Source organism: Haemorhous mexicanus, chromosome 14 (assembly GCF_027477595.1).
Source record: "Haemorhous mexicanus isolate bHaeMex1 chromosome 14, bHaeMex1.pri, whole genome shotgun sequence".
Lineage (NCBI taxonomy): Eukaryota > Metazoa > Chordata > Aves > Passeriformes > Fringillidae > Haemorhous > Haemorhous mexicanus.
This window is the reverse complement of record NC_082354.1, coordinates 15333539-15352572: the sequence shown is the minus strand read 5'-3', so window position 1 is coordinate 15352572 and position 19034 is coordinate 15333539. Positions and strand designations below refer to the sequence as shown.

The window sequence follows — 19034 nt, the reverse complement described above, 5'->3', positions numbered from 1 at the left end:
AGCCCCACCATGGCTTATCCAGCCCTGCAGGTTCAGCTCCCTCCACCTCCCCTCCTAATTCACTCCAGCTCCTAATTGCATTTGCTGCTCTTCTTTGAACTTGCTCCAGTTTTACTATCTCTGGTAATGAGGTGCCTGGATAGAGATCCATTAATCCCTGTGTCCTGGCAGCAAGGTGATGTGAGGAGGAGCTCCCGGAGTGGCTCCCTGCTATCCCAGAGTTCTGGATCAGAGAATCAAAGAATAGTTTGGGTTAGAAGGAACTGTTAAATGTCACCTAGTCCATCCCTGGAATGTCCCATACCTGGAAGTGTTCAAGGCTGGGTTGGATAGGGCTTGGAACAAGCAGGTTTAGTGAAATGTGTCCCTTCTCATGGCAGGGGATGAACTGAATGGACTTCCATAGTTCCCAGCTCCTTCTCTGGATTTTGGAGCTGATGGTGGTCCTGGCAGCCCCTCTGTGTTCAGTGGGGTGTAGACACCCCAGGCAAACCTTGCTCAGCCTCGGGGTGCACTCCAGGCAGCTGTTTGCAGATGTGGTGGTGGTGGTGGTGCTGCTGAGATATTCTTCCAGGTGTTCTTCCTCAGTGTCCAACCTGTCCCGTGAGCCTATTTAAAGCACAAAGCCCTTGTTTGATGACAATGCTAAAGGAAAAGCAAGGTCCTAGTAGATATTTCCTCATAAATCCGACGCATTTGCTGTTTATTGTGAGTCCTTAAGCCCTTCAATCCATTTTTGATGTAATAATGTCCGTAATCCAATCCAACGCTTTTTGGCAGCGGGATGCAGTGAGAGCGGATCTATTACCCTGAGTGTTGTGTTAAAGCCCTTGTCTTGCATTTCTGTTTTTAGATGCAATTAGTCTTAACCTGGCAAGAGTTATTTGTTGTAAACCAACGCTGCTGCTGCGATGTGGCTTCGTCCCCAGGCCACGCTCCGTCAGCGTTTTCCTACAGCTCAGCATGAGGAAGGGGGTCACCTATACCCTGCCAGCTGCCAGGAGCATCCTTCCTCCTCAGGAGCTTTTTTGGGACACGTTGCCATACTCGCTTTTCTGGCTGTGCTCCTCCAGCTTCCGTTGGTTTGGGAAGCCTTCAGCCTGTGCCAGTGCATGTGTGCAGAGCCACTCGTGCTCCTTCCTGCATTCCTTGGGATTTGATAATTCCCTCCCTGGTTCCTTGGGCTGGGGGCTGTGCCAGGGGGGGCTTTGTCAGCCTGCCAGCTCTTTGCTGATGCCATTTGAATGTGGCCACTTTCATGTGCTCCTCATGCTCCTTCCCACAACTTGTTTGGTGGAGGGGAGTTGAAAGCCCAAGGGCCGTTTGATGCCATGATGGGAGCTGTGAACTTCTGCTGATAAAACTCCAATTAAGTGGCTTCCTCATTCTTCACCCAAAGGGGCCCGGCTTGCGACACACCCGGGCCAAGCAGAGCCGGCCTGGTGGCATCCATCTGGTTTTGGGGCTTTACTCCTCCATCCCCATTCCTATCCCACTGGGAGCCGCTGGCAGGGGATGGTGATGCTGCGTGGGAGCCGGTGGCTGGACACAAACGGCTCTAACGGTGTCCTGCTCCCGACTTCAAAGCCCCGGGCCCTGGCCATGTCAAACCCAAATAATGGCCCTTAGACAACACGCGGTTCCTTGTCTTGCAGGCTTGTCTGAAGAGCGTGACCACAGTAAATGTGATTTTGTTGAGCCCTGTCCCTTAAGCCTCTGCCTCTTTTCTCTTCTCCTCCTCCCTCCTGACCTTTTCGGCTCAGTGCTGTCCCCGGACAGCCCCTGGCAGCTGATCTCATGGCTCAGCCTTTCATGGCCCTAATAGGGATGAAAAGCCCCCTCAGAAAGGGCCGGTGTCCCGGGCCCAGCCGGGAGGTAAATACCCCATGCTTTGATCTGCTCTGGGGCCAGGGGTCCCTGCCTGCCACAAACCCCCACCCAGGGGTCCCTGCCTGCCATAACCACCCACCCAGGGATCCCCATGCCCGCTCATCTCCCTGGCTGCTGGGCAGCCCAGCTCTGCCTACAGCCCTGGCACAGCAGAGGGCTCTGGACCTGGGCACTGGGTGCTGTCTGCCTGGGAAACTGGGCTCTGGCTGCATCGCAGGATGTTCTTCCCCAGGAGAAATGATTTGCAAGAGCATCTCTATCATTCTCATGACCCTGTTAATATTGTCACAACCCATTAGGAGAAAACAAAACATGTTTAACTCCTCAGTGCTCCTGAGCACTGCAGTGACAGTAGAGATGGCAGAGGTGATGGCAGTGAAGAGGTGACATCTCCCCCTGCATCACCTGCCTGATCCTGCTCTGCTGTGGTGGGAGACTCACACAAGAGCAGGTGTTTTGGTGCATACCATCTTCCCTTTCCTCACCCTGGCTCTTCCAGTCCCTGCTCCTCCTGCCATGTCTGCAGCAAATCCCAGGGCATCTCCTGGAGCTGCATGGATTGTGGTGAACCTGGCTCTTCAGTGGTTGTCACCTCTGAGGACTTCCTCTGGGACACTAGAAGCAATTAAACTTGGCTGCTTCTGGATTAAACGTTGAGTAGGAGACTTAAGACAGAAAGAGTTTTCAGCTTGATGAGGAATTGAAACAAATCCTGGCATACTGGTGTGGCTGGGAAGCTGTGCATAGATAAGTGCAGGCAGCTACTTCCTTGACATATTTTTTTAAATAACCATAACATCAAGACCCTCTCCCTGGGCTTTTCTCCTGGGATCCCTATTGCAATCCACTGCTCCTGTAGTTCTGGGAAGAGGCTTGTTGGGTTCACTGCAGCTCCAGACTGGTGTGGAGGGGTCTGTAATGGTGGGTGCTGGGATGTGATGGTAGGTGCTGGGATGTGGTGCTGGTTGTTGTTGATAGTGGGTGCTGTCTGTCAGACCAAGAGCTCACTGGGAGCTCCAGGAAGCACCATCACACTTGGACCCTGAGACATGCAGGGTGCAGAGAGTCTGACATTAGTGAACTGTGGCATGCCACCCTTTTCCATCCCTAATTTCTGGGGATCTGTGTCTATCCACCCTTCAGCCAGGCCAGCCCAGGTGGTGTGTGGCACCTTCAGCAGGTCACCTTTCCAGGGAGGATTGGAGTCATCCTCCACTTGAAGTCTCTTTGCCCCAGGATTGATGTTTTTGCTGCTGCTGTGTAATTGCTGAGCTCTTTGATCTCACCTGGCAGTGTGGAGTGGGAGTTACACACCTCATGGAGAGAGGGCTGCAGGAGCAGTGGAATCTGGGGGTGGCTGCAGTGGGATCAGCTCTAATTTGGGGGTATAGAGCCCCCTTCCTCCATCCATTACTCAGCGATGAGGCAAATCCTTGTCTGGAGAGTCAGGGGTTTATGTGGCATCTGTTGGAAATTTCCAAACCCTGTAACTCAGAGTGTTGCTGGATACTATTTGGTCCATGCACTGGTGTCTGCATGGAGCAGACCAGCTCCTGAGGTCCTGCCATGCAATCCCCATGGATCATCTCCTGCTCCAGTTATTGTGGGGTACAGCACAGGTGATCCTGCTCTGAGTTAGGCTCTGGTGGGTGCATAGCCACAGTGGGAGCAGTGCCTGGGCTGCCTCCTCTTGCAGGCAGGGAATTATTTGCAATTTTGGGCCAGGAATTTCACCAATGTCACCTCCCCAGTTCCAGAAGTTCCTGGTGGTACAGGCAAAGTTTGCCTGTAGTTGCAGTGGGGTTTCCTCCTGGCTGTCCCAAAGCACCCAGAGCTGCTGTCCCTCCCCACTGCCTGGCAACTCCTTGGCTCTCTGAGCTCTCCCAGGCACCTGGAGCTTCCAGAAGATCTGCACATCTTCCCTCTGACAGCCTCTCTGTCCCTGATCACCTGAAGTTTTCTCTGAGCCCCTGGGAGTGTGGGTGGAGCATGAGCTTAGGTGGGCAGCTGGCATCGGCCTGGCAGCTGGGGGATGGCACTGCCTGTCTCCATCCGCTTCCCAAAAGGATTTTTCAGTCATCTCCCAGAGGTTTTGCTACCTAACAGGAGAGATTTACACCCTGTTAAAAGGCAGTAAGTGGTTTCCTCCCCTCCTGCTCCCAGCGGGGCCCACAAATGACTCTGGCAGAGCATCAGGTAGGGAATTATGTGGCATTTCCATCCTGACCTGTCTTCAGTTGCTTGGGGTGACCACAGAGACTGCACAAATCACCTTCCTCTCCCAATGATGTGCTCTTTCTTTGGAAAGGATGGACAGACCTGAAGACAAAGGGTTTATTTAGGGCTGTGGTCCTCCTGAGCTGAGCAGGAAGCAGGATGGACACAGTTTCCACAGCTCATGCACACGGACAGTGTTGATGATAAAGGCCTTGTGTGAGTCACCAAGCTGTGGTCCTGCAGCCAAGATGTGCTTTCCAGCCTGGATGAAGTTCCCTGCAATCCAGCAGTGACTCTTAATTATGACACTAATTAGGGCTGGTTATAATTTTCCACCAGAAAGCTGTTTTAATGGGAAATTAGCTTTTCACTTATGCATTACTTGGGTTAAAGTGTCTTTTTCCAGTGGATACTTCAGTGTTTGCCTGTTCTCCCTTTGCCCCAGGAAGGAGTGGGGGAGAGTGGAACTGTAGGTGGTGAGGATGAGTGTGATGGGTCGTGTCCTCCCTTCTTGCAGCTCTAACTGTGTGTGTCCCTCTGCTCTCTATAAGGAATGGGGCTAATTTAATTTGATTTTGGGGGTGCTGACCCTGGCCAGGGAAAGCCAAACCCCATCCCAGCCAAACCCCATGTGATGGTTTTCATTCCTCTTTCCAGTAGTGCATTTGAACTGGGGATTTTCCTGTTTGTGTGGGGTGGGATGGCCAGATTCCAAGTTGCTGCAGCAACAGGCTCCTCACCTGCCCTGTACAGCTGTGAGGAGGGACGCAGCAATCCCAGTTGGCTTCATGGCATGGGCCTGGGCCTGGCAGTGCCCTGCTGGCAGGGAGGAGAGCAAAGGGGCCCTCCCGCGGTCAGCGGTGCCGCTGGAGCAGCCCCCAGGCCCTTCTGTCTCCGTGCCGGGCCGTGTGGCTGGGGCAGCTCTGGAGCAGCTCTGGAGCTGGCAGGAGTGGCTGTGAAACCCAAGCCTTGCACCTCCTGGGCCGTGCAGGGATGGGACAGGGCCGGGCTGGCTCGCACAGGCATTTCAGGGGCTGCAGGGCCCCTTCCCGGCGCAGCTGCCTCGGGAAGGCTGGGAGAAGGCTGGAAGAAGGCTGGAAGGTGGCTGCCGGCCCCGCTGGCAGTGTGACAGCGTGGGGTGGGCTCCCTCCGCACAGCCCCTGCCCCGGCGCTGGCAGCAGCTCCAGCCAATGTGCTGGAGCTCAGGAAAGGGGCTGGGGGATGTGTGTGGGGTGGGGGACTCGTGTCCACACAGTGGGGCTCCTAGGAAGTGATACCGATATTAATATTAATAGTACCAATAATGGGATGCCCTGAGCCGGAGCTGCATGGCCCTGATGCCTGGGAGGAGCAGGAGGAGGAGGAGGAGGAGGAGCAGGGGCTGTAACCAAGCCGTGCTCCCCAGAGGCCCCAGGGAGTTTGTGTGCAGTGGAGCAGGCGAGTGCCTCTGCTCTGTGACCTGGAAGTAGCTCCATGTCCCCTGGGGTGCCAGCCCTGGTTGGGATGTGGGGGAAGGAGCTCAGTGCCCGTGGTGGGTTGGGCTTCAGTGGAGGACCTCTGTGTTGGTATCGAGGGGGTGTAAAACAGCTTGAAAGGTCTGGAGAGGGGAGGTGGCAGGAGCTGGGATTTTATTTGAAGTGCAGTCTGCTTGTGGATTCCTGCAGTCCGAGCATGTCAGAGATGTGGGAAGTGCATCTCCAGGGTGACCTGTAGGGACTTCACCTGTGCCAGGAGGGCTTTCAGCCCAGGGGTGTCCAGGCTGGGCTCAGGCTGCTCTGCAAACTGCCCCTTGCCCCCGTGGTCCTGGCAGGATTGGGGTCAGGCTGTGGGGCGCTGGTTGGATGCTGCCCCCTCTCCTGAAATGATGGAAAAACGAACCTTGTGCGGGTCTGGGGGTGAGGGGGTGCTGGGGATGGCGGCCGGGCTGCAGCCACGCCATGCCTGGCTGGGGCTGGAGCAGGGCTGAGCTGCACAGATGGAAGAGTGATTAAGAGCAATAAAAGGAAAGAGACTTGGATTCGCTACAGTCTCAGCACATTAATTGTGCTTTGGGGCCCAAATCATAACGCAGCCCTGCTAGAGGGAATCCAGCAGAGAAACCAAACATTTTGCTCTGGCCAAGGCTGACCATTTAAGAGACCCTTGCCTTCATCTCTTGCCAGGTATTACTTCCAGCATCTCCCATCTGCCAAAACCCGAATTCTCCTTTGAAATATTTTTAGGGGAGGGAGAAAAGCTCTGGTGACACTGAGTGCTGGCGCTGGGGAGGCAGCAGGGACAGCACATGGCATTGCTGGCTTGGAGACGGGACCATGGGGTTTTTGGGGATCTCAGCCATCTGTCCCAGCTCCGTGGTGTGTGTCACTGGGCTGGATGGGCATGTGGGTCTCCAGGAGTGGAGGTCCTGCCTGGATTCCATGGTGGCTGAGCATCTCCTCTAAATTGACAAGCAATTACATGGTTAATAGTATCACTGTTAAATCCTCATCACTCAGCAGCCCGGGGCTTAATGCTCCATTAGGGCAGAGGCATCTGATGGCTCTCTGGGCTGGGAGCAGCCTTTGGAAGTCACTGGCCAGAGGTTATTTTTGCTCTCCCAGTCCTACAGCCAACTTGCGAATCCATCCAAAATGGAATAAGGCAGGAAAATGCTCCTGTGCGCTCAGCGTTGCTGGGTCTGGCTGGACTGAGCCTTGCTGGTGTGGCACGGGGAGGTGACAGTGTTGTTTGAGACCTGCCGTTTCCTATTCCATGGCTATTCCCAGCTCCCTGCCTGGCTTCCTTCGTTGTGTCACAGCTCTGTCTCCTGCTGCTGCCCTGCAACTGCCTCTCTGCAGCTTGGGGCTCTCCCAGCTCTCCTGCTGCTGTGCCTGTGGATTTTCCATTTTCCTCTGTGGGTTGCTGACTCTGGATTCCATTGGCAGCTGAGGATTGGTGGTGTCACCATGGCTCACCCTAACCGTGGCAGTGAGTTTCACAGGTGCCTGAGGAATCCATCAAGTGCCACCCAGATCCCGATCTGGATCCACTGGAGCTGGGCTGAGCTGAGCCTGGAGCCTTCTGCTGGAGCTTCTTCCACTGGGAAAGCAGGAAACAGAGCGGGAGGAGCAGCTCTTCATCACTGAGCTTCACAGGGAATTGCACTGGAGGAGCCTTTCCCAATGGATCAGGGACCTGCTGCTCTCACATCACCCTGCCCTACATGTTCACATCAAACTCTCTGGACTCTGCACCATTTGGATGAATTTGGGGATTTAGGATTTTTACTTTTGGAAGCCCAACCAGCTGCATGGAGCATCCAGCTCTCTCTGGCCCATTGTGGATTTACACGAAATGTGGAGGCTCATGTCCTTGTTTCCAGAGGCCATTCCAAGACCATCACTGTGGGTTTACAAATGTTATTCCCTTTTTTTTGTTCGCTCAAGCAACTGTTTCATTTTTCCACATGGTTCCCTCTCAAAGCTTTCTCCCTCGTCATTTCCGTGGCTAGAACAAGAAGACACTTTGTGTCCAAGTGTGGGGTGGGAAGAAGGATGCTCAGCTGTGTCCCTTCGTCCATCCCTGTGGCTCCAGCTGCCCTCCCTGTGGCTCCAGCTGCTCCCTCTGTCCTCTTTGGACCTTTAACATTTTTGTTGTGTGTGGATGGAATGTCTTCATAGTTATTTGGAGGAACTGCTGCCTTTGTGGGGTCTTCTGGTTTCCCCCACTTGAACCGTGCTTGCTTGTTGCCACATTTTGTTATAATTAGTTAATTATTTATAAATCAGACCTCATGAAGCTTCACAGGGACTGGTTTTTACAGACCGCTGCCTTTTCCCTTGATGGATGAGTCTCTTTGAGATGCAACAACCCATGGCATGGAGCTGGGAGGCTGGAAAACAATTCAAGGAGCTGCTTCAGGGCTGTGAGCTGGGATGTACCTGCTGATTTAAACCCCAAACTGGCGCCTCTGGCCTGGGAGAGCTGGGCTGCCGAGCCTTCTGCTGGAGTTCACTCCTGATGTGTTTTTATGGGGAGTCTGAGCTCAGGTCCATCCTGTTTGGATTCCAGAGAACTCATGCACGCTCTCGGGGGCGTTTCTCCACATTCCCAGGCATTTGCGTGGGGCTTGGTGCTGACAGTGCTGCTGTTGGAAGGGCTGCCAGCAGATCCCAGCTGGATGCACCATCCCAGCTGGATGCACCATCCCAGCTGGATGCACGGCTCCATCCCGGGAGCTGCTAGCAGGGGGGACCCTGCTGTGGGAGAGGTGATAACTCAGCAAATGGCCCAAGGACTTTCTGATTAGGAAAACATTTGCTGGGGTTTCAGGCAAGAGCCTTGATTGCACAGAGGTGTTTGGAAAGAGCTGATGGACTCAGAGCCTGCTTCCCGGTGGGATCCGGGTGTGCTTTCCAGTTTATCCCAGCACAGAACCTCCTGCTGGGTGCCTCACTGCTCTGTACTCCAGCCTTTTCCGGTCCCCTCACCAACACCCAGCAGGGTCCAATGGATTCATCCCAAATTTCTGTCAGTCGCCTGTCCTCTCAGACCTGCTTTTTTGCGGGATGGAGGCAGGAATTGGGCTGCACAGGGAACCTGAAACCCTGGGGCTGAGCTTTGACTTGAGGCTCTGGGAGGTGTTGGCTGCGTGGTGCTGGCCAAGTCCTGCCTTGTGTCTGGAAAACTAATCCCTGGACTCCATGATTCTTCATCGCATTGCCTTCCCCAAGCTGTTGCTGAGCTCCTCCTGGGTTTCCCTGCTTCCCTGGGTGAATTGATCTCTGTGGTTAGATTTGGTGGAGCACTGGGATGCTCTGTGTTTGCTGTGATGGAGGGAGGTGATGAGGTGGGAACCATCCTGGCCCCTGGGCAGATCGGCTCCATGCCAGGCACAGTGGCCACATCCAGGGCCCTGGTGAGTTCTGAAACCAGTTTTTTGAGTCTGTTTAGCAGAATCTGCCGTTTAGGTGCTTAGTCCTGAAATCCTTGTGTTTGGGTTTATTCTCTCTTGTGTCCCCCCTGCCCTAAGCCCTGCAGTGGGCTGGAGGATGGGGGGAATCCTCTCTGTGCTCCCATGGGATCCAAGGGCTGAAAACTCTGTGCCGGCTCCAGCGAAAAGTTAATGTGAATTTAAGTGACTTCTGCCCTGCAATTAGAGCCCCCGGAGTCCACTGGGGCTCTGAGTTTACATTCTTCACCGAGGCACAGGGTGTAATTAGAGATGTATAATTTAAACTGTGCATATGCAAGTGTTCCCATTCTGCACCAGGAGCAAAGGAAATTATCCAGGAATTAAAGGGGGGAGGAGGGTGCAGGCGTGGAGAATGGCTCACTTGTGTGGATGTGGCAGTGAGAGGAAGCTGCAGGGATCATGTCCTCACTGCTGCAGGCAGATTTGGGAGGGGCAGGAGCTGGGAATTCGGAGGGCTCTGGATTGGAGTGAGAAGATGTGGCTGTAATGGGGGGGTCAGGAGTGAATCCTTGGGGTCAGAGGTGCCAGGAGATAGCTGGGACCTGCTTGGCAGTGCTGTGGGAGAGTGAGGACCTGCACAGTAATGCCAGGGAACAACAGAGAGCTGCCCAGCAGTGCCCTTCCAGCTCCTAGGAACCTGTCCAACATTGCCTCTTTTCTTGCAGCCACTTCCAACGGCACGCTGGATGGCCTGGAGAACCGGGAAGGAGGGGTCTGCCAGACACGCTCCATGAAGATTGTCATGAAAGTGGGGCAGGGTGAGTCCTCCAGTTCCCTGGGGTCTCCTGCTGCTCCTCTGGGGAATGTGGGAGTTCAAGATTCCAGGGAAACTGAGGCCAGGCCAGCTGCTCCTGGGAGCACTCTTGGGTTAGTTCAACAGAATTTCATTTTTAGGATCTTTCTTCCTGCCTTTTTTCTCCTGCCAACATGGCGCATGTGCGGAGCACTGGCATTGAAAGGGAGCGATTGTTCCCGGTTACCTCGTGGGCCATATCCCAGCAGGAAGTGAGCTCGGCACAGGGACCCATGAGCCCTGCAAGTGTCTCGGAGGTGCTGGTACAGGCAGTGCCCCCGTGACTTCCTGGGCATTCAAGGGGGAATTGTAGCTGGCCAGGCATCAGGGATTCGGCTTGGTGGATCTCAGCTCTGGAGGCCACCAGGCTGTGGGGACTCTGGTGGCAGTGGGACAGCAGGGATATCAATAACAGACTCTTCTCCTGGAGCTCCTGCTCCCCACCACCTCCATCCCAAGCTGCTTCCCAGGCCCAGTGATGCCCCGGCCTCATTTCAGCCCCGACTCGGATGCGCAGCTCCCAATTCTGCTTTTCATTATTGTGTTTGCACGTTGGGGCCAATATTTATAATAAACAGGCAAAGCTGTGCTGCAGCCTTGGCCTCCTGCCTGCCCTTCCCTTCCTTTCCTCCTGCTGCCTGAGCAAGAAACCTGTCCCAGCCCACGCATGGGAGCTCTGAAAACAGCAAACCAGGGAATTAGGGTGGGGACCTGCTTCCCGCAACCCCTGGAGCAGCTCAGCCTTGCTCTGTTGCTCTCGGCATCTCCCAGTGCTCCTGTGCCCCATGGGAGTGGCTGACAACTGGGGGCACTTCTTTAGGGGCGAACAAGCTGCTGCCTTCCAGGCTGGACCAAGGCTTCTCATCCACCCCTCCCCTTTCCCAGATCCCAACGCGGTGATCCCAGAGCAGCTGACGACGAGTCGGCCGAGCAAGGAGTCGGATGACACAGTGAAGGTCATCACGCAGAGCCCGCGCAGCAAGGTCCCGGCGGCAGAGGAGCCCGGCAAGCCAGGTGGGTATTCCAGGGATCCCCAGGAGAGGGATGGGGATCCTCTGCCTGCCACGGGCCCAATGAAGCACCTCCGAGTTATACTTGTTGCTTGGATCCCAGGGATACGAGACTCTCTGGATCCGGGATCTGGATGGGTTTGCTTTAAGTGTTGTGCTCATCTCTGCTGTCCTGCTGCTTTCTTAAGCCCAGGCTGCAAAGCAGCTCGTGTTTGTTTCCCCAGCTCCTGTCAGAGCTTGGCAGAGAAGTGCTGTTTCAGCACTCTTCCTCCTCCTCCTCCTCCCATGTGTTCCTTACAGCACATCTGAGAGGGCTTGGAGGAGGTGAGGTCCTTGGGTGTGAGAGCCCTTTGAAGGTGATTTCCTGAGTTCCTGACCCCTCTGAGAGCAAAGTGGAATCAGATGAAGCTGGGAAGTTTTTCTTTTCTTCCTGCCTGGATCAGTCTCTGAGTGCTGCCCCTGCAGGGGCTGCAGCTGCCTCGGCCCAGGGGTCAGTAATTGGAGACTGGGGCGCTCTGTGTGTCAGAGCCCATGTTCACGAGGGCATCCTCATCTACCGTGGGGAGTGAAGGCTCCCCAGGTCTGGAATGGTGTCACCTGGACACAATCAACACTCTGCTTCATAAGCTGGGAGATGGGAAGGGGATCAGTGGTGCAGGATGGGGAGCAGGGCATGTGGTGCCCCCTCTGTGGATGCCTGGGGCTCCTGCCTGCCCTGCCCAGTCCTCCCAGGAACGTGTGGGTCTGACTGGGGTGGGAAGGTGGGGAGCAAGTCGTGTCCCCTTGGAGGTGAGAGGCTCCCCTCCTTGGGAGCATGGCAGGAGAATGTTCTGCTGAGTTTGGGGGTCAGAGAGGAGCTCCAATGAGCAACTCATCCCGCTGCTCCACAGGTGTGATCCATGCATGGACAGAGCACAGATCTGGCTGCCTCTCTGAGCCCCTTCTCCCCTTGCCTTGCAGGCTCTGTCAACCAGGACGGCCAGGAGACCCAAGGTCCCAGTGATGGCTTCCTGAGCTCCAAAGTGGCCGTGTTCGCGGCCATTGGCGCTGGCTGCGTCATCTTCATCCTCATCATCATCTTCCTCGTTGTACTTCTGATCAAGATCCGCAAGCGGCACCGGAAGCACACGCAGCAGCGAGCCGCAGCCTTGTCCCTTAGCACCTTGGCCAGCCCCAAATGCAGTGGGAACGCGGGCTCAGAGCCCAGCGACATCATCATCCCCTTACGGACTACAGAGAACAACTACTGCCCGCACTACGAGAAGGTGAGCGGGGACTACGGGCACCCCGTCTACATCGTGCAGGAGATGCCCCCGCAGAGCCCAGCCAACATTTACTACAAAGTGTGAGGAGCAGCCTGGGAACGGCCGATGCAGCAGCGCGGGAGCGCCGGGCGCGGGGCTGGCGCCGCAGGGAGGAAGCGAAACGTTCCCCTGCCCTGGCACGGCGCGGGCAGCGCCGGGAGCGGCGCCGGGGAGCGGAGGGCTCAACGCTCACGTGCTGATTCTCCCCTTTGTATTTAGTTTTGTAGTTCTCAGCTTTTGTAATCCCGAGACTCTGAGGGTGAGCCTTCAGCCTCCTCCTCTTCTTCTCCAGACTGTGGCCGGCCGTGGGGGGCGGGCGCAGTGCCTTTCTGTGCTCGGGACACCGCTGGCAAACCCGGAGACTCCACCTCCCCTTTGTGGTTTGGGATTTCCCCGCGTCACCCCTCCGGCCCTGTGGGAAGTGCCCGCCAGTGCCGCAGGGTCCTGGAGCCTGGAGCGACGCCGGGGCCTCGGTCCCAGGAGCAGCGAGTGCACAGGGGGATGAGGAGGAGGCTGCTTTGCCATGGTGCCAAGATGCAGACAACTGTGCAGGGAGGAAGCTGGCAAACCCGATTTACTACTACTACTATTATTATTATTATAATAATTATTTTAATTTTTTTGTAACATTTTTATTTTTGTGAATTCCGAGCGGGACTCTGGCCCGCCACCTCTGGGCACACGCAATCACCTCCTTCCAGCACGTCATCCTACCGGCCACGGGGCATATCCCGCTCCCCCCACTGCCCCTGGAAACTTTTGTGTTCGTAGCTGTTGACTCTTGTTTTAGTCTCTTTATAAAAAGAAAGAAAGAAAAAAATATTTCTATCTCCACCCTGTCTCAAGCGTTCAGTGCGTGAGGGGCTGGACACTGCTCCTGCCCACACTGAGCAGCCATGGCCTGGCAGCTCTTCCCAACCCCTCTGGAGCATCCCACTGTGGAAAAAAGCCTTTGGCTTTCCATCAGGCTGGGGCTAAGTCTGCTGGAAGCAAAGTAAGGGGTGGCAGGGGGAAGCTGTAGCCCCCTGCCAAGCTGGGCATACTGCAGGTGGTTGTCCTTGGAAAGGAAAACTGGAAAACAAAGGTTCCCAACTTGCAGCTTGTGCCAGGAGTGTCAGGAGGAGGCTGGTGCTCGGGATTGGAAGCCCCCAAGAGGCTGGAGCACCGGGCTTGGCTTGGTTGGGAGCTGAGCCAAAGGCTTTTCCACCCTCCTGGTTTACCTGAAGAATCCAGTGCCCCTCGGTGGGACCTGCTCTGGGGACCAGCCCCACTGTGCCTGTTCCCTGCCCTGCTCCTGGTGCAGGAGCATTTCCTGTCCAGCCACCTCCCGGGTGTCCACAGCCCGGGCTCCCCTGCCCTTGCCTTGCCCATCTCCCGCCCAAAACTGGAAGGGGTTGAGCCTGTCTGGTGGGATCATTCCCAGCTTCCTCTTCCCGAGAGGAGCCGCCAGCACCGCGGCTGATGCCAGTGAGCCCGGCAGGGCTGGCGGTGCCCTGTCACTACTGGTCCTCGGGCTGTCCCCCCTTCCTCACTTTCTTTTCCTTCCAGCAGTAGCTGCTTTTGCTCAGGGAGCAGGAGTGGGGCCGGCGGGGCTGTTCCCACCTGGGCTGTTCGCTCCTGTCCCCAGGGCCCCGAATCCCGCGTTAGGAAGTGCCCAAAGAGCGAGGGAGCTGCTCTGCTAAAGTGCCTTGACAAGGAGCGGGCGGGGGCAGGGGCAGAGCAGGGACAGAGGTCCGTGGCCTGGGAGGATCTGGTGACTTGGGGGGATCCGGTGGCCCCAGGGGGATCTGATGGCCTGGCTGCTGTGCTGGAGTTTGGCCCTGAGCGGGATGGGAGCATTTTGTGGTGTCACGTTGTTGGGTTTAGTGCAGGAATTTGGGCTGGAGCGGAGTGGGGTGTCTCGGCTCCCCTCCTGCCCTTGTCATCCTGAGGTGGTTCTGCTTCCAGGGCCCCAAATCAGCTGCTTCCCTTGGGAGAGGTGCACCCCAGTGGGTGCTCCCCCTGTTCCCCATCCAGCACTGCTTCCCCCGTGTAGCACCTTCCATCCCTCTCTCCTCTGTGGGATCCACTGCCCATCCTGGCCTGGGAGCTGCCCCTGCCAAGACCCCCATTCCCTGTTGGGGAAATCCCAGAGAATTGTGTCTTAAAAAAATCCCCTTTCCCTTTTCCCTCTGCCAAACCTTAGCCTGTGTTTCCCCAAGTGGGAAGAGCCCTGGCTGGGTGGTGGTGGCAGTGGTGATGGTGACAGTGACAGTGGAATCCATTAGGAATAGTGACTGGAGTGGAGGGGGAAGTGAGGGGATGATGTAGTTTTGGTTTGGTTTTGGTGGAGAAGGGACAGAGTCTGGCCACAGGTTGTACCAGAAGTGATCTGACAGTGCTGATGGCTCTTTATGGCGGCTGTCCCCGGCTGAGGTCTCCATCAGTCCCACTCCTGCTGCTGGGAACAGCTGCAAAATCTTGTAAATATGTGAAGAAAGGGTGAAATCAGAACTCTTGGTTTTTGCTGAGCACCTCGGGCTGCTGGGTCCTGGATCAGAGTGTGTCCCTCGGGTTCTTTTCTTGGAAAACATTGAAATTTGGTTGATTTTCCTTTTTTAATTTTTTTTTTTTGTTTCCTCCCCCCCCCCCCCCCCTTTTGTTTGTGTAAATACTAGTCTTTTTTGGAAGAAATAATGTAAAGATGTTTTGTATAAACTCCGAATTATTTTCTGGTTGCTTTTTCTTAGAAAAACAAATGAGAACTTAAAAAAAAAGATGAAAAAAAAAGAAATTTTAACCACAAGAACGGGTGTAAAACATTGTCATAGAGCTCAGCCCGGAGCCTGTGGGCTGTGCTGGAGTGTGGGAACTGCCGGGATCGGGACTGGGGACCTGCCCTTGATATAATGCAGGTTCACATGGGCTCCAAGCAGAGAGTGAGGCAGGAATCTGGGATTCTATTCCATCCCAGAATCTGTGGCTCATTCCCAGTGAGTCCTAGAGCTCTGAGCCTGTCCTGGCTACAGGCAGAGACTTGGGGACCACGTGGTGATCTAAAGGGACATCAGATTTATCTGCTTTCTTATCTTTAACCAAAAAATCCCTGACTTGGGGATGCAGAACTCAATGCAACATCCTGAGATCCTACTCTGCTTTTCTGGGTCTGTGGAGCTGCTCCTGGTGCAGATCCCTTTCCCAACTATCCCATTTTGTGTTTGCCTGTTTTGGTTACCAACTGCCAGCTCACCATGGCCCCATCTCTTCTTGGTGCCAGGGCTGGGACGGCTTCTCAGCCATGGCCAGTGCAGAGTCCCTGCCCAGGGGTGGTGGCCTTGCCTGGAGCCATCTCTGGTGTCACATGGCACTTGTCATGGGCAGCTGGAAGGCATCAGGGAGCCCCCAGTTCTCCCAGTTGCTCCCAGGAGCTTTGCTGTGAACCTGCATTATATTGACAGAGGGTTTCTGGGAGGTTCCAGAGGTGCTGGAGCAGGGATGGACATCCCTCTCTCCATCCTGGCAGCACCGCACCCCTGCACGTCCTTACCGCGCTCCCACATTTCAGAGCTGTGCCACCTCCACATCCCACAGCGTCACATCCGCACCGTCCCTGTCCTGAGGGGCCTGGCCCTGCCATCAACCAGCTGGGACTGCCACTGCCCCACCCCTGTGCCACTGCCGGAGCAGCTGGGCTGACAGATTTTCCCTGTGCACCCTGCACTGCCCTTAGCTGAGGGGTGGATACGGAGCTGGAGTCCAGACGTGCTCCTGGTGTGGGGCATGCGGGATGGGGCTTGGGCCGAGCGGGAGTGGTTGGGCACCGTGCGGGGAACCGGGCACGGAGGGAACCAGGCCCCTCTGTGCTGGCACCTCCTTGGCTGCAGGGCACGTCCTGGCTCCGGCCTTGGCATCCCCATGCTGGTTGATCCTCCTCGGCTCCTGGTGGGGCTCCGGCAGTGCCGGGATCCCCTCGGCCGCGCTCCCGGCGCCGCAGATTTTCTTTCTTCGTGTCATGTTCCTGGTTTTGATTCCTTTTGCCTTCTCCCAGCTCTCCCGCCCAGTAGCATATCATCGGCATCGGTAACAGCTCTGTGGCAGCTGAACTCCATGGAGCCGTGATGGAACCTGATATATTGTTAAATAAAAGGGTTTTTTTCCTATGGAATCCTGGCTGTCTCCCGTGTGCTTTATTCTTGCCCTAGGTTTGAAACTGCAGCCTGAGCTGAAGAGATCTGGAAAGAGTTGGCTAGGACAGATCATCACCAGCAGATCCTGGAGGGATCTGGTGGGTTTGGTTTAGTCAGGAAAAATTCAGAGATTTTTGTCCAATATTTACAGCATGGACTTGGGATTGGATGAACTCACAGTTGGATATGGGTGGATATGGTTGGGCACTCATGGCTATGGTTCAACCTGGTGATCTTAAAGGTCTTTTCTAATCCAAATTATTTTGTGTTTCCATGGCTCTCTCGCTGCAGCTGGAGACTCCTGGAGGCCACTGGGTTCCTTTCAGGCTTGAAGGGCTGCTCTTGTGCTCTGGAGCAGTCAGAGCCTATTGGGAGCTGCTGGTGGCACAGGATAGGGATGCCCATTCCTGGCAGGAATGAGCCTGCTCCAGACAGGCACAGGGAAATGCAGGAAGGGAATGAGGTGGACTCCTCCTCACCCTGGAGTTGCTTTAGGAGAGGATGGAGTCATGGAAGTTCCTCTCTGGTGCAAACCACCCCTGCTCCAGTCCAGGTTGTCCTGTCAGGAATTGTGGGTGCTGGATTCTGGGGTGACCACAGGGGTATGGGAGGGAATGGGTCTGGTTTATGGGATCTTAAAGTGGGGCTGAGGCACCAACCAAGAGAGGCTGGGGAAAACTCATCCAGCCTGGAGGGGTGAGGTGAGCTGTGGAGATGGAACACAGCGGGATAGTTCGGAGCTGTTTGGGCTCAAGCAGAACCTCCAGGACCATGCCAAGAGCCTGCTGGAGTGAGCAGGGAATGCCGGGATGGGGGTCGGAATGATGGGGCCCTGGGGTGCACCAGCTGGGCTCAAATGTGGTTTGCTGGTTTGAAAACCCTCCCTCTCTGTGTGCTTTGATCCCACTGGGAATGAAATAGGGCTTTTAATTCTAAACAGCTTTGCTGGGCCCTGATGCCTGCAGGGAGAACTGGAAGTGCCAAACATGCTGGGACCTGCTAGCAGAGGGAAAAGTGCTTAAACAGGTTCCTGGAACCCACCCCCAGGAGGGTCCCCCGGCTCTGGGGCTGCTCTGGGTGGGACCAGCACAGACTGGGGGGTGCAGAGCCTGTGAACCCCACGGGGTCACTCCTGGTGCTCCATAGGCAGCTGTTCCATAGGACAGGGATGTGCTGGAGCTGCTTCTCCTCCTGATCCCACGCCAGTGCAAGATCCTGCAGAAGTCTCTGTGTTGGGAAAGGTTTGGTTGGGAGCTCCCTTGTCCCTGTCTGTGGTGGGAGGGGACATCAAACCCTGCTGCCAGTGCCCATGAGGACATGGGAGCTGAGGCCGTGCCGTGGCTCCGCTCTGCTCCCATGGGCCAGCTGGCAGCGAGGGATCAGCAGGATCCTACCCGGGAGCCTCTGGATCTGGAATGTTCATTAAAGCTGCAGAGCTGCTGATGGTTTTGGATGTCCATCAGGACTGGAGGAGTTATTTTAATTATTTCACATAAAGGAGCTTTTTGTCGAGTTTATTAACTCACCCTTGGCCGGATCCCACTCAGGAGTGGGGCGGCTGCCAGGCCGGCAGAGCTGGAGCGTTTGGGGGGATTGGGATGCTGGGGGTAACCATGTCCCTGGTGCAGGAGTGTTTGGGGGATTAGGATGCCCGGGCCACCCAAGGTGCAGGAGCAGTGCCGCTGTGTGCCATGGCCAGGGTGGAACCCCCATGGAAGGGGAGCCCCTATGGGAAGCACCTGTATGATCTGGTTAAGGGATGGGAAGCTCAAAGCCCCTTGGAGGAAGGTGAGCAGGGAATGATGGATCTGCAGCAGTTCCAGCTCCAGTTTGAGACCAGGCTTGGCTTGGGATGGGACATTGGGGCTGCTGTGGGGCTCAGGATGAGCTCTGGAGTGAGGGAGCACAGGGCAGGGACACCTCCAGTATTCCCGGAACATTGGCTCCATGTGCTGGAGCTGTGCTGGTGGCACTGGTGCTGACAGGGTGTTGTCCCTGTTCCACCCATCCTCTCCCTCCTAATTCCAGCATTGCCGAGGCATTGCCATCCCTGGAGCTTCCCACTCCCCTCAAGGCCCTGAGCTGCAGTTGCTGCTGCCCATCCATGGATGAGCTGGCCCTGGGAGGCAGCAGGGATGGAGCTGGAGCACCAGAGCCTCCACTCTCTGCTCTTCCCAGCCTTGGCTGTATTCCCTGGATCTCAGCAGGGCTGAGGGTGAGCAGGACAACATATCCCAGGTTTCCTTTCCAATATCACACCCCATTCTCCCATTGCTGTAGCCCATTCCTGGCCTCATCCACCCTTCCCAGCACACTCAGCCTCCTCCTCTGGCATTTCCACTCCAAGGGGAGCATCTGAACCCCCCAGCCTGGAAGGGGCTGGATAACAGCAATTCCTGTTCATAAACCTTGGCTGGACCAGCTGCGGCTGCCAGGATTGGGAAGTTTATCCTTGTTTTCCTGACAGTGTATCCAAAATAACTAACAGGTTTTCCTGGTTGAGGCAGTGGGCTTTTCCCACAGCCAGGCCTTCTGCTGCATCCACTGGCTCGCCTGCACCTGGTTTCCAGGGAGAGGAGCCTGGAAGATCCATTAGGCTGTCGTGGAATGCAACGAGTCCCGTGGGCTCCGTAATAAGAGCAATAACGGGAATGCACTGGGGGGCCGTTTGTCACAGGGATGGGATGGGATGGGACAGGG

The 19034-nt window shown here is 55.8% G+C and overlaps 1 protein-coding gene across 1 annotated transcript in view; it reads left to right on the top strand.

Annotated features, from left to right (window-relative positions):
- EFNB1 (ephrin B1) overlaps window positions 1–16312 on the top strand; it is a 48570-nt gene extending 32258 nt beyond the window's left edge. The window contains exons 3-5 of the mRNA XM_059858939.1: window positions 9727–9819; window positions 10740–10868; window positions 11825–16312. Of these exons, the coding sequence (XP_059714922.1) occupies window positions 9727–9819; window positions 10740–10868; window positions 11825–12213 (611 nt within the window). The 3' untranslated portion in view covers window positions 12214–16312. The remainder of the gene's footprint in view (window positions 1–9726; window positions 9820–10739; window positions 10869–11824) is intronic.
- Window positions 16313–19034: the final 2722 nt, after the last annotated feature.